This window comes from Elaeis guineensis, chromosome 12 (genome assembly GCF_000442705.2).
Source record: "Elaeis guineensis isolate ETL-2024a chromosome 12, EG11, whole genome shotgun sequence".
Taxonomy (NCBI): Eukaryota; Viridiplantae; Streptophyta; class Magnoliopsida; order Arecales; family Arecaceae; genus Elaeis; species Elaeis guineensis.
Window position 1 is genome coordinate 10,469,502 of NC_026004.2, and position 11,757 is coordinate 10,481,258.

Below are 11,757 nucleotides of genomic sequence, written 5' to 3' on the forward strand. Positions count from 1 at the left end.
TGCTTCCAATGCAAACCAACTTTACTGCAGGGAATTTCTCTTAGCAAACAATTACAACCTACTTCAGAATAATACTCTCAGAGAGGAAGGAAACAATATCAAGGAGAGCTTGGTCATCACCCCCTGCTATTGCTCAGAAACCTTCACATCAGGATTGCGCATCGGCTTGAGCCACATATCTGCCATGACTCGCGACGACATGCTCCAGACCACATCCTCCCCACTCTTTGCCTGCACCAACTTGCTCTTCTTTCCTGCCTTCCCAAACCCATAGGCCACGAGCCACTGCATTGCAGTCAGCCTCTGCTTCTCTCCATCCCAAATGCTCCGCCGCCCTCCTGACTTCAGTTTCAGTCCACCGACGTGCAAGCTCGCCAGCTTGTACCTCCCTTCCTCATCTCCAGCATCATCCACTCGCACTGCTTGGATTATAGCAATCGCGGGGGCTCCCACCATCTCATATCGCCGCAATGGATCCCTCATTTGAATAGTCACTAACAATGTGATCATGGTTGCTCCACTACTGCAGGCTTTTGCCCAGTCTTCTGGTGGTATGGCAGAGTCCAAGGGGTTCTTGCCGTCTACTTTGCCAACCAGAGATGAGACATTGAAGGGAGGTTCTTCTTGGGCCATTCCTGCCTGGATTTTAAGAGCTTCCACCGCCATTGCCTCGATCTTCTGCAACGAGAAGGTTAGAATCTCCTCTATCGTGACTGGTTCCTCCCTCATGTTCCAAATCCCCGTCGAAATCCTCTCTTTTCTGCCTTCATTCATCGCTGTGGCCATTGTTTTCAGGACCGCGACCGATCTGGCTGCACTGGAGCTTGCTCCTTCTTTGTTCCTTCCACTAATGATGGCCGATGCTATTCCCTCGAATGCTATTTGCTCGGCCGTCTTGCCCATCAGTTCATCCATAGCTGCAAGGGAGTGGAGCTTGGAACCCAATTCTTCCAAGTCCAGTGCAGCCAGTCTCTCAAACACCTCGAAACCACTTGCCTGATACCCAAGAATTAATGGTTTTGAGATCTGCATTGCGAGCTTTGGAGTTTCTTTTCTCCCTACTTCTACATCGAACGGATTCATGGCAGCCAAGTATCCTCCATCCCTTGTCCGAACTATGCAACCCAATCCCTTCCCAAGATCCGAGAGAAAAACACTTGTTTCAGCATTTCTACCTTCTTCTGCTACCGGTTTCATCAGAGAGGCACGGTCCGGCGTGTTTTTCTCACCCTCCAGTTCAAGCATTTGAAGGAATTCTCTTGTCACCGTCTCTTCCTCGGCGTCTAACCGCTGCATTTCGTCTCCCTCTTCTGTCTTCATAGGATCTGATCCATCCCTCATCATCATCGACTCGAGCGCCTTAATCTGCTGGGCAATTGCATCCAGTTCCGTCAACCGACTCAGGTGGGCGGTGTCATGCACCACTTCTTTCACCACCTCGCTCGAAGCCGATGTTCCATCTGCAGCCTCTCCAGACCCTGCTACTTCTTCTTCCTCTTTCTCTGCTTTAATCTCCACTCCCTTCTCGACAACTTCGAACTCTGGAATGTCCAGATCATCCTTCACCTCTGGTTCAGACTTCCGGATCGACGGAGAGCTCGAGTGAGGCATGGGGCCTGGCTCATCAAGACTGAACTCATCTATCCCCTTCAAATCGATCGCCGGCATCTCTTTATTCGGCGTCGAAGAATGTTCTGGTCTTGTAATCCTCGGGCTAGAAACACGGAAAGAAGTCTTCGATTGCTTCCGAGCAAAAGGAGAAGAGGAATCCTTCCCCTTATTGCTCGACTTCCCCACCTCGGCTTGGTTATAGATCCCGATACCTCCATCCTCCATGATCTGAAACCCCAACTTGAGGACCAGCTCACCTCCCTTCGCCTTCCCGGAGAGCGGGAACGTTGTGTCCCACTGCCGGACCCGTGCCCCCTCCAAGCTCCTCTCCATGGACTCCTTAACCAGTAGGCTTAGGTCCACGACACTGTTTCCGAGATCCAGCTCGGGAGCTCCGATGGCCACGACCGAGATGAGGAACGGCCGGGCTTCGAACTTGAGCGGCTTCCCCGTGGCAGAGCCGCCGCTGCAGTAAACGTGGCATCGGATGAAGAGCATCTCCTCGAAGTCGGCAGAGCCGTGCAGGACCCTCGAAGGCATGGTCTGCACGGCGCCCTCCTTGGTTTCCTTCTTGCGGACAGCGACCGAGAGGCGGAGGCCATTCATGGAGGCCGGAAGGCCCTGCACGGCGACGACCTCCACGGAGAAGAGGCACCCCAGGCGCTGCATCCTGATGTGGGACAGAGCGCGCATCGGCTTCCAGTTCCATATCCCCTTCTTCTCCCCTACCGTCGCTCCCGTCACCGCAGATGGGTTCTGCGTCTTTGATGGAGGACCGCGGCGGCTGTCCTCGGCCTCGTCCTCACCAAGTTCGCGCTGGGATTTGGGGCGGGAGCGCCAGGGAGACATGGACATGCGGCGGGACAGAGGGCGGCTGTCGGACTGCGCAAGGTCGGCGGAGGGGGCGGCATCGGATGTGGGATTGGCGGAGCGGGGGAGGGCGAGGGAGGCGGTGCGGCGGGCGGTGTGGGCTTGGTAGAGGGAGTGGCTCAGGGCATCGAGTTCCTGGAGGATCTGGTTGTTGGAGTGGTCCGCCATGGGAGGAAATGTTACGAGTGGTTGTGGTAGTGAGAGGAGGATTAGAGATTTTGAAGGGAGGGGGTGTTTATGGCCTAAAGGAATCTATCATGCATTGAGGGAGGGTAGGATTTTGGATATGTTTGTGTTAACGTATGGAGGAGAAAGGAGAGAGTAGGAATCGGTGTTTTATCCCCGGGGAGGACACCGGATGGGGACAGGGGAACGAAGAAGGCACAGCAATCCTTCGCGCCAATGTCTTCTTTCGCGCCTCCCCGACCGTTACTCGCGTTGCAGGCGGATGAATGAGAGTTCGGAGCGCTTTCGGATCTGCGAAGTAGACGATCCAACGGTTGGAAGGCGCGAAGAAAGGCGCATCCTTCTTTCGTGCGAAGGATACAACCACGTGCTTGCAGAGGAGAAGTTTGCGTGCAAAAATGCCCTATGAAATGGTTGCGGATCTTCCACGTGTCCGGCCAGGAGTCAGGAAGGGTAGATTAGATACCCCTCTGATAATGATCATCTTAGCGTGGGGACCATTTCATTGGCCATCCACCAGATTATTATTTTATCCTGATCTGAGTAAACTTTCGACGAAGATTAATAACCTGTGGCGGTTGTTTTTAATCCTCGTCTTGATAGATGTGGGGAAAAAATGTTTTCAAATTTTCTGGTTGTGCTGTAGAAATGATATGTTTCGTAATCTTATCTAACTTAGATGATGGGTCTTTTGTGTGACTACATTCTGGGAAGCAGTACAGGAGCGTGGATGTTTTGTTAATCTAACAGTCAAGAAAAATCTGATGCAGTGGTAAGTAATTTTTTTTATTTTAGGTTATATAATTACTGCAGCTGAGTCTCCTTGTCCCAGGTCAGGGTAGCATAAATCGAGCTCCTTGACTTGTGAAAATAAAAAGGTGCTCATAATTAGACAAAGATGAGGAAAATGGATTATAACAGGTTTGACAAAGAAAAAAATGATCTCAACAAAGGGGCAAGATATAAATCAAAACATTCACCATTGCAGGATAGTTTAGTCTTGGTGATTGATAAGTGAAGAATTCTTAGCAGGAAGGAATGTAATCATAGTAATTATTCCTCATAGCTATTGGAATAATTTTTTGAATATTTCTGGCCCCTCTATTAGACACCACTGTGGCACATCATTCTTGTTAATCTGGGTAAGTACTTGTCCAATTTTATTCTTAAATAAAGGATTCCATACCTTCTCTTAGTTGAATGGAATTCTAGAGATAAATCAGGAATCAATCAAAGAAAAGTAAAAATACTGGATAAGGCATAGGATTCCTGTGAGTGGAGATTTCTACATGGCACACATTTAGGACTGGACCCACTTGGCCAATTAAGCACCAAAATATGCTGCATGGGTAAATGCAAGCCAACTTCAAGCGCATGAATATTAACTGCAAAGCCATATCATCAGCAGAGACTATCTCTTAAAATTGTGACTACTCCAATAGCTAAAAATAAAAAACATTACAAATCCACAATATATTCAGAATCCGCACTAGGAGATATTTCCGAATCAGGGTCTAAGCAAGACCTGTTTTGAATTGTTTGATCTCAAGATCCCTTGCCTCTTTCACCATGTCATTTCACTATAAATGTTCATTTGACACAAGTGTGTTCTAACAATCAAAGATATCTTTAACTTGTTGACTCCATATTCTTTCTACATCAGAGCTCTCTCATTTTCCAAACTTTGATGAATCATGATAAATATCTTTAAAAGCTTTGCTGTCATTTCTCTAAATTCAAATTCACAACCCTAGTATATTAAAAAAAAAAAATGGCAGAACGAGGAAATAAGAGAAGTTTGTGACAGAATCTGCATGTGGTTAAATATCAGTGAGCTCCAGCTGCATCCCTCATGGCAAAATTAAAAGTATTCCGCATGGTTCTTCTTCCAATTGGACCAATTCCCATATTACCTTTTTGCATCATGGCAACAAACTCATCATAGTCAATACGACCATCCTGAGACATGAAAACAAAATTTATTGAAAAAAAAAAAATTAATTCTGAACAAGCATACAGCATTTTCTTTGAGTAGACCACTCCTATAAAGATAGATAGATAGACATAGACATAAGCCAATCTGAATAAACCTAATAGAAATATCAACATGAAAACATCAGTGATGACTCCTTAATTAGCTTATACGAATGGACTAAATAATGTGAAGATAAATATATGCCAGTTAGTACTATCAGCTTGAGATTTTTTAGAATGGGAAGCTGGCTAACTTCCTGAAAGTGGCTAAATAAATTGTAGTTGACAAATTTCTTGATATTGACAGCATTCTCCAAAAAATTTGAGGGTGTTTACCTAGTACATGATAACATTCAACTGAAATCTAAATATGAACAAACAATGATGCATATGGTGTAAATAACATACTAAGAAAAATTTTTAAGAATTGCCACAGCATCACATGACATTAAGGTCACCAGTGCAAGTGCAAGTTCATGAAACCTGATTTTCTGAAGTATGCCCATATGTTAATGACATATATCAAACACAACTATTTCCATTGTATTAGGTGATGCATGTTGACAGAAAGTATGCTTTCTGCCAACATTAATCACTGATGTGCAGAATTTGTTGGTTCCTGGCCATGGTTAGTTCTGAGGTTTATCCTACAACATTCGAAGATTTTGATTTCATGTTGAAGAAGCTGTAGATGATGGTTACTTACGTTATCCTGATCAACTTCTCTGATGATGTCTTCAATGAGAACATCTGTCATGTTATGCTCTTTACAAGCTTGCTGAAGCTCATCAACCGTTATATAACCACTTCCATCCTTGTCAAAATAGGAAAATGCTGCTACCAAATGTTCTTCACGTTCCAGTTTGTTAAGATGTACTGTTGCAGCAATAAATTCCCCATAGTCAATGGTACCACTGTTGTCCACATCAGCCTAATAAGAATTTAAATTGGTCAGTCAAGTTAAACAAATAAATCACATTCTTTCATCAGGATTATATCTCGACATATCAAAAGAATATTTCAGAAGAATGAAATAAGACATACCTATTATTATTAAGGACAAAAATAAGAATAAAAAGGAAAAAAGTTGATATCTTGGGGCTAAGGCATTTGCAACAATGTGACAGTACCACAGTGTAAAAAGAATAAAAAATAAAGAATTAGCTGTCTCACCCACTTGGTCAATCTCTTTACCAGAATCAGTGCCCAAGAATGCAGAAGATATAATTGCAAATAGGCCCTTAGAGCATCTGAAGGAAGCAAGCAAGAAAACTACAGGTGTCTTTTACCACAAATTAAATGAATAGAAGTCAGTTAATGCATCCATATTTACATATCCACGATTAAAACCCACCTACTTCTGATTATCTTTTTTTCTCATTCAATATAGGTTATACAAAATTTATCTACCACATTTGTTATGAATACTTCTTGGATGTTACAGTTTTCTAGAGCCTAGAGTAGCCCTGCTGCTGTCCCATGTGACAAAAAATGAGCTAAATCAGTTATATAAGGCTATCTTAATTCATTTAATAATTGCAATTACTTGTACAAGACTTGAACTTCAAAAATAATACTTCTAAACTATTCCAATAAATAAGAGATCCAAACATTAAAAGGAACACATAAGCTAAGACCATGTCCTTTCACTCACTATGGGTGGCAAGATTCTAAAAATTTTTGTTGCATTAGCAGCAATACATGTCTACTAGCAAGAGGCACTACAGGAAATATGCACACATAATGTGCAACTGTCATGTTCCACACTTATACAATTTCTTAAATTTTTCGGAATTCCCATTCTCTTTTTTCTATATCTTTTGTTTAAGTCCCATCATTAACTGTCACAAAGAAATTTTGTAGCTCCTTAAAAGTCGCTTACCGCATCCATGAGAGCACGAATCTCCGATTCTTTCAAAGTAGAACCATATCTTTTCAGACCTTCTTTAAGTTCGTCAAATGTGATTGCACCACTGTTGTCTGTGTCCATTGCCTGAAACATTTCCCTTAGTCCAGCAATCTCCTCCTCTGAAAGGCTTTCAGCTATAACCTGATAGGATGAAGAGCAATTATCAGAAAAACACACCATAGTATAGCATTTTCACATAATGCAAGGTAATGTTTAGAAAGAAAAACTTATGACAGGAGCTTAAACCTAAACTAGAATTTGCATCTGTATGGCTGCCTAAAGCAATACAAGCATGATCTTCGTAAGCATATATAACTGGAAGAAGATGTGGTTTCCCCGATCGGTTACGGTTATGGAACTGTGTCTTATTAATATCCATCAATATACACATTAAAAAGAGAAAAGGAACATGCACAATGATTAATAGATTATGCCTATTTAGCTCTATCAGCAACAGAGCATAAAGCGATATATTAAGTCACCGGATGTCTTTCTAACTCATACAGAGCAGATTATCAGGGTAGGAAGGAGACAAGAAATCACAAGTATGATATATGATTAGATAAAAATAGTGATTATTTATAGAAAGAATGGTTGTTTGTTCACATATACAGAAATTAAAGAGCACAATAAGAAGTTTTTTTCGTTACAAAAGTCAGTTCATGCACTTCTTATAGGGTACTTAAAAAAAGAGCTGCAGCAATTTGATGTTGGAAAAGAGATGCAGCAATTTCATGTTGGAAAAGAGATGTTCCTAGTTGGATTAGATTTAACAACTTGGAAAGAAAAGCTACAGCTGAACAAACTAGAAATGATAATTTTATAATAGCAAGAAAAGTTGATATATTATTTTGAAGATGTGTAAATTAGCTTACTCTTAAAGCCATCTTCTTCAACTTATTCATTGCAGAGAATTGTTTAAGGCGAGAGAGAACTGCTGGATCCAGTGCTCGATCAGGAGCAACTCCGTTTTCACATATCCAAGGATGACCTGGCCATTAGTGCAAATCAGGAATGTACTGTCATGAAATAATATACCAATATTTCAGAAGCGGACCAGCTGATAGTACTTCTAATTGAAGATATTTGGTAAATTGGCATCTGGTCCTCACACCTATGGTTAGAATTGGAAAAGTCATTCATACAAATTAAAAAGGAAGCTATTGTTAACTTATCAACAACAAGCTCGAAGAGAGCTAAATAGGAATCAGACTCAAACCATAAAGCTTGGCTACATAATTGTAGTATCTTTACATAAAGTTTATTTACTCTGCTGACTTATACAAGCTTCACAGACAAACAGTATATGGGACAGAAAAGGTGGATAGCTTGTCCAAATAAGCTACCCTACTCCTTGTGAGTAAGTTGTCATATCAGAAGTCCGAATGCTATAGTGTCTGACTTGGAGTTAACATTACCATTTTCCTTAGTTTTTGATTCATATAAGCAGAAGATTAGTTTCTTTTTTTGATCATCAATAGAAGTTTCAGTGGCAGCGGCTATAGCACTAAACAGGAATGAGAAGCAAAAGGATAATAAAATTTAAGCCCAAATACTTGGGATAAGGTTTGCTGGTTGTGGTTATCACTTATCAGCAAATATTAAGTTCATGTATGTATGAGATAACAGACAAAAAATTAACAAATCATCAAAAGAAAAATTTATTAATGCAAAACACTCAAGTATTACCACCACGGATTCATGTAAAGATGAAGACACAAGAAAACGACCACACTCTCCAACATGATTCTTCTAGGAGTTCAGTAGTTCTGATGCAACTCTAATTTCATATTTACTAAGGAGAAGGCATGAATTTTAAGTAAGATACTGACATACATAGTACTTCATGGGCTGTCAAGCGTTCTGAAGGACGGGAGCAGAGCATTTTTCTGACGAGGTCCTTAGCACTGTCAGAGATCATAGGCCATGGTTCCGTCTCAAAATCAATGTGTCCCTTCAAAACAGCATCAAAGATCCCTTGCTGTGTTTCTGGAATAACAAGCAAAATCAGCACTAGGAATTGCTACAATTGCTATATTGCATCAGCAGGGCAAATGGAGACCATACCAGCCCAGAAAGGTGGTACACCACTCAACAATATGTAAAGTATAACACCAGCTGTCCAGACATCAGCTTCTGGCCCATAGTGCTTGCACAGTACCTCAGGAGCAACATAATACGGACTGCCCACCACATCTGTGAAAATCTGGCCTGAAGTTCCAAGAAAAGCAAATAAATCAACAACAATGTGGATAGAAGTAATTCGGAATATTTGAATTAACCACTGGCTGATGAAGTTTTGAAACTTCTTCATTTATATTGGATTCATGGACCTAACAGCCGGAAGGAAATGGTAAGACTTGGCCAATATGAAAGGTGGATGTGCAGATCAGCAAGGTACTTAAGATGTATGGAATAGGAAAGCCCGGTTCGAAATAATAATTGATCCTTAGGATTTAGGAATTCTTTATTAAGAATAGCTTTCGACTTTTTATACAATTTACATTCTATATAAAGGTTTTTAAAAAAATGGAAAGATAGGATAGACTAAGTACAGAAGATTCAGATAGTTCCAGATTATGTCACTCCCGTCAGCTCGATCATAGCAAGAGGTCTGCTTCATTATCCAGCCATTTATCTACAATACACAATTATTTGAAATTTTGGTGTCTCTATCAATGTCGAACAATCTAGTCAGAATATTTAATGTGTTTCAAGAAGTTACTCAGAACGAATAATACAACAGCTCATTAAAAGGCAACTTTAACTAAGGACAGTAACAGCAGCCATTATTTCAAGCGTTAAAACAGGGATACTCATTGTTATGAAAATAATGGTTTTAGCGACACTAAACATTTCATAGAAGTCGAAGAATTATCCGTATCAAACAACAGAAGAGTGCAACAACTGTGCTTGTTAGCGATTTCTTCGCCCATACACATCACAATTAATCCTCCAACTCTTGCAATAATCTTACCTCTTTATACATATGATTATCTCCCATACATTAGACAAATAATAACAAAAAGTTGCCAAGAATAAGCTATGTTAAATGATACTATGAATGCAGAATTAGATTGGTTACAAGTAACAACCATCATCAACTAATATACAAGACAATGCTGACAAGATTAAGACATGCTGGAATCATCAAACTCAACATAAAAACCGGAAGTTTTACAAGCTTACCAGGTTTGAAGAAGACAGAGAGACCGAAATCGATGGCCTTAAGCGACGAGTCATCATCTTTATTTGCCAGCAGGAAATTCTCCGGCTTGAGATCCCGGTGCATCACGCCGAGCGAGTGGCACGCCTCCACGACCCCAACGATGATTTTCGTCAGCTCCGCTGCCTTACGCTCGCTGTAGTGCCCCCTCTGTATAATTCGATCGAAAAGCTCCCCTCCCTCGCACAATTCCATGACGATGTGGACGTAGAGAGGGTCTTCATACGCCCCCTTGATCGGGACCACATTCTTGTGCCCGGAGAGGTGGTGCATGATCTGGATCTCCCGCCGCACGTCCTCGACATCCTCCTTCGATATCAGCTTCCTCTTGGAGATCGACTTGCAGGCGTAATCGACGCCGGTGGCGATCTCGGTGCAGAGATAGGTGGTACCGAACTGGCCCTGCCCCAGCTTCCGGCCGAGATTGTAGAGGTCCCGGAGATTGGGGGTCTTGTGGCCGAGGACGGAGTTGGATTGGGAGTCGGCGCCCCGACGCATGGTGGTTGCCGGCTTGGGGGGATCGTTCGGGATCAGGCGGGAGGCGAGGTCGTCGGCGGAGCAGGAGGCGTCGGAGGAGTTGCGGCGGTTGTGGTGGTGGTGGCGGCGGCGGCTCTGCTTAGATACCGACCGGTCCGCGGGATCGTCGTAGCCGTGGAAATACTTGCTCGCGAAAGATCCCCGGCATGTGTTGCCCATGAAACGACCAAGAAATCCCTCAACACATCGATCGACGGATCGATCGAGATCACCAATTCAGTGGCTTTTTTGACGGAAAAATGGCAGCTTTGATGGCTCTGTTGAGCTCGAAAGCATCAAATTTTCGAGAAAAGATTGGATTTTGGCATCGAAATACCCGAAATTGAGGCTGGTTAGAGGGGAAGAAGCGATCGAGAAGAAAGAAGTTGGATTTGGTGGGGAGAAAAGCCTGAGAAAAGAGAGTCCACAAGGAGTTATAGAGGAATTAAACAAATGGAAAAAGTTTTGCCTTCTTATTTTTCTTCTCTCTTTTTTTCTTCTTCTTTCTCGTGAAGATTTGAAGGTGGGGAGGGAAGCGAGGAGCAGGGCTGACTTTTTGTTTCTATCCGGCTAAAAATTTGCCTTTTTTACTTTGCGTACATGAAAAGAATTGATAAGTACACGCTTGAGATCCTGTGTCTCTCCATGCTGTTGACTAAGACTCATTCGTATTTGCGGGTCAAACTATGCGAGAGGGTGAAAATAACAGAAATAACTGTCGGATTGTGGGGGAGCACTCTAAATACGGATATGGCGCATGTATTGGTGGAACTTTCTCAAATCACGGACTAACTACAACTAATAAAGGTGGATAAAGCGAAATTTTCTATTTATATTCGTTTACATGGGAATTTTCTTGATATCCATATAGTAATTGAACTGGATTGACCACATTTATTAGATTTTAGCCACTGCTAAATTAAGCCACTTGCAGCTAATAAATAATAAAGATAGATTAGTATGAAACCAAGACTCAACAGTGGTGCAGCTAATTTCGTAAAGCTTGTTCATGGTAGGGACATAAATGGGGGCGCTGCTATATTTACCCAATAATCTCTCCAATATATCGTTTATTAGGGGTTAAATGCCAGCTTTGCTCTTGAAGGTGCAAAAAGAATCGTTGAACAAGTTTCGGAAGGATCATAGAGGAGACAAAGTATTAGGAGTTATCCCAAATGATCCCAGCCATACCATCTCACGTTGCTTATTTCATCGCTTTTATCAGCATGCTGCCAAATAAGCCACATCGGGTCATTCTTTGCAAGTGCCAATGTTTTTTCTAGCTATAATCTGATGGAAAAGCAAATCTTCAAGTGATAAATTAATTCTCTATGTTAGTCTTTGGGACTGACAACCACATAAGCAACAGCTCAAAAAGCAATGACCAAGCTCTACAGAAGATGATTAATTTTTTTGACAGAGATTTGAGGTACCAAAACCATTTATATTTCCAAAGAACCACGTT

The 11,757-nt window shown here is 42.1% G+C and overlaps 2 protein-coding genes across 2 annotated transcripts; both read right to left on the reverse strand.

Moving 5' to 3' along the window:
- LOC105055269 (protein PLASTID MOVEMENT IMPAIRED 1) lies at positions 1-2,757 on the reverse strand. Its single transcript, XM_010937042.4, has one exon. The coding sequence runs from the start codon at positions 2,647-2,649 to the stop codon at positions 127-129; it is 2,523 nt and encodes an 840-aa protein (XP_010935344.1). The 5' UTR covers positions 2,650-2,757; the 3' UTR covers positions 1-126.
- Positions 2,758-4,076: 1,319 nt separating this feature from the next.
- On the reverse strand, positions 4,077-10,847 carry LOC105055268 (calcium-dependent protein kinase 26). The gene is made up of 7 exons (XM_010937041.4): positions 9,740-10,847; positions 8,618-8,761; positions 8,387-8,539; positions 7,426-7,541; positions 6,524-6,691; positions 5,348-5,572; positions 4,077-4,626 (listed from the first exon to the last, which is right to left on the reverse strand). Exons 1-7 carry the CDS (start codon positions 10,470-10,472, stop codon positions 4,495-4,497), a joined length of 1,671 nt encoding a protein of 556 aa, XP_010935343.1. The 5' UTR covers positions 10,473-10,847; the 3' UTR covers positions 4,077-4,494.
- Positions 10,848-11,757: the final 910 nt, after the last annotated feature.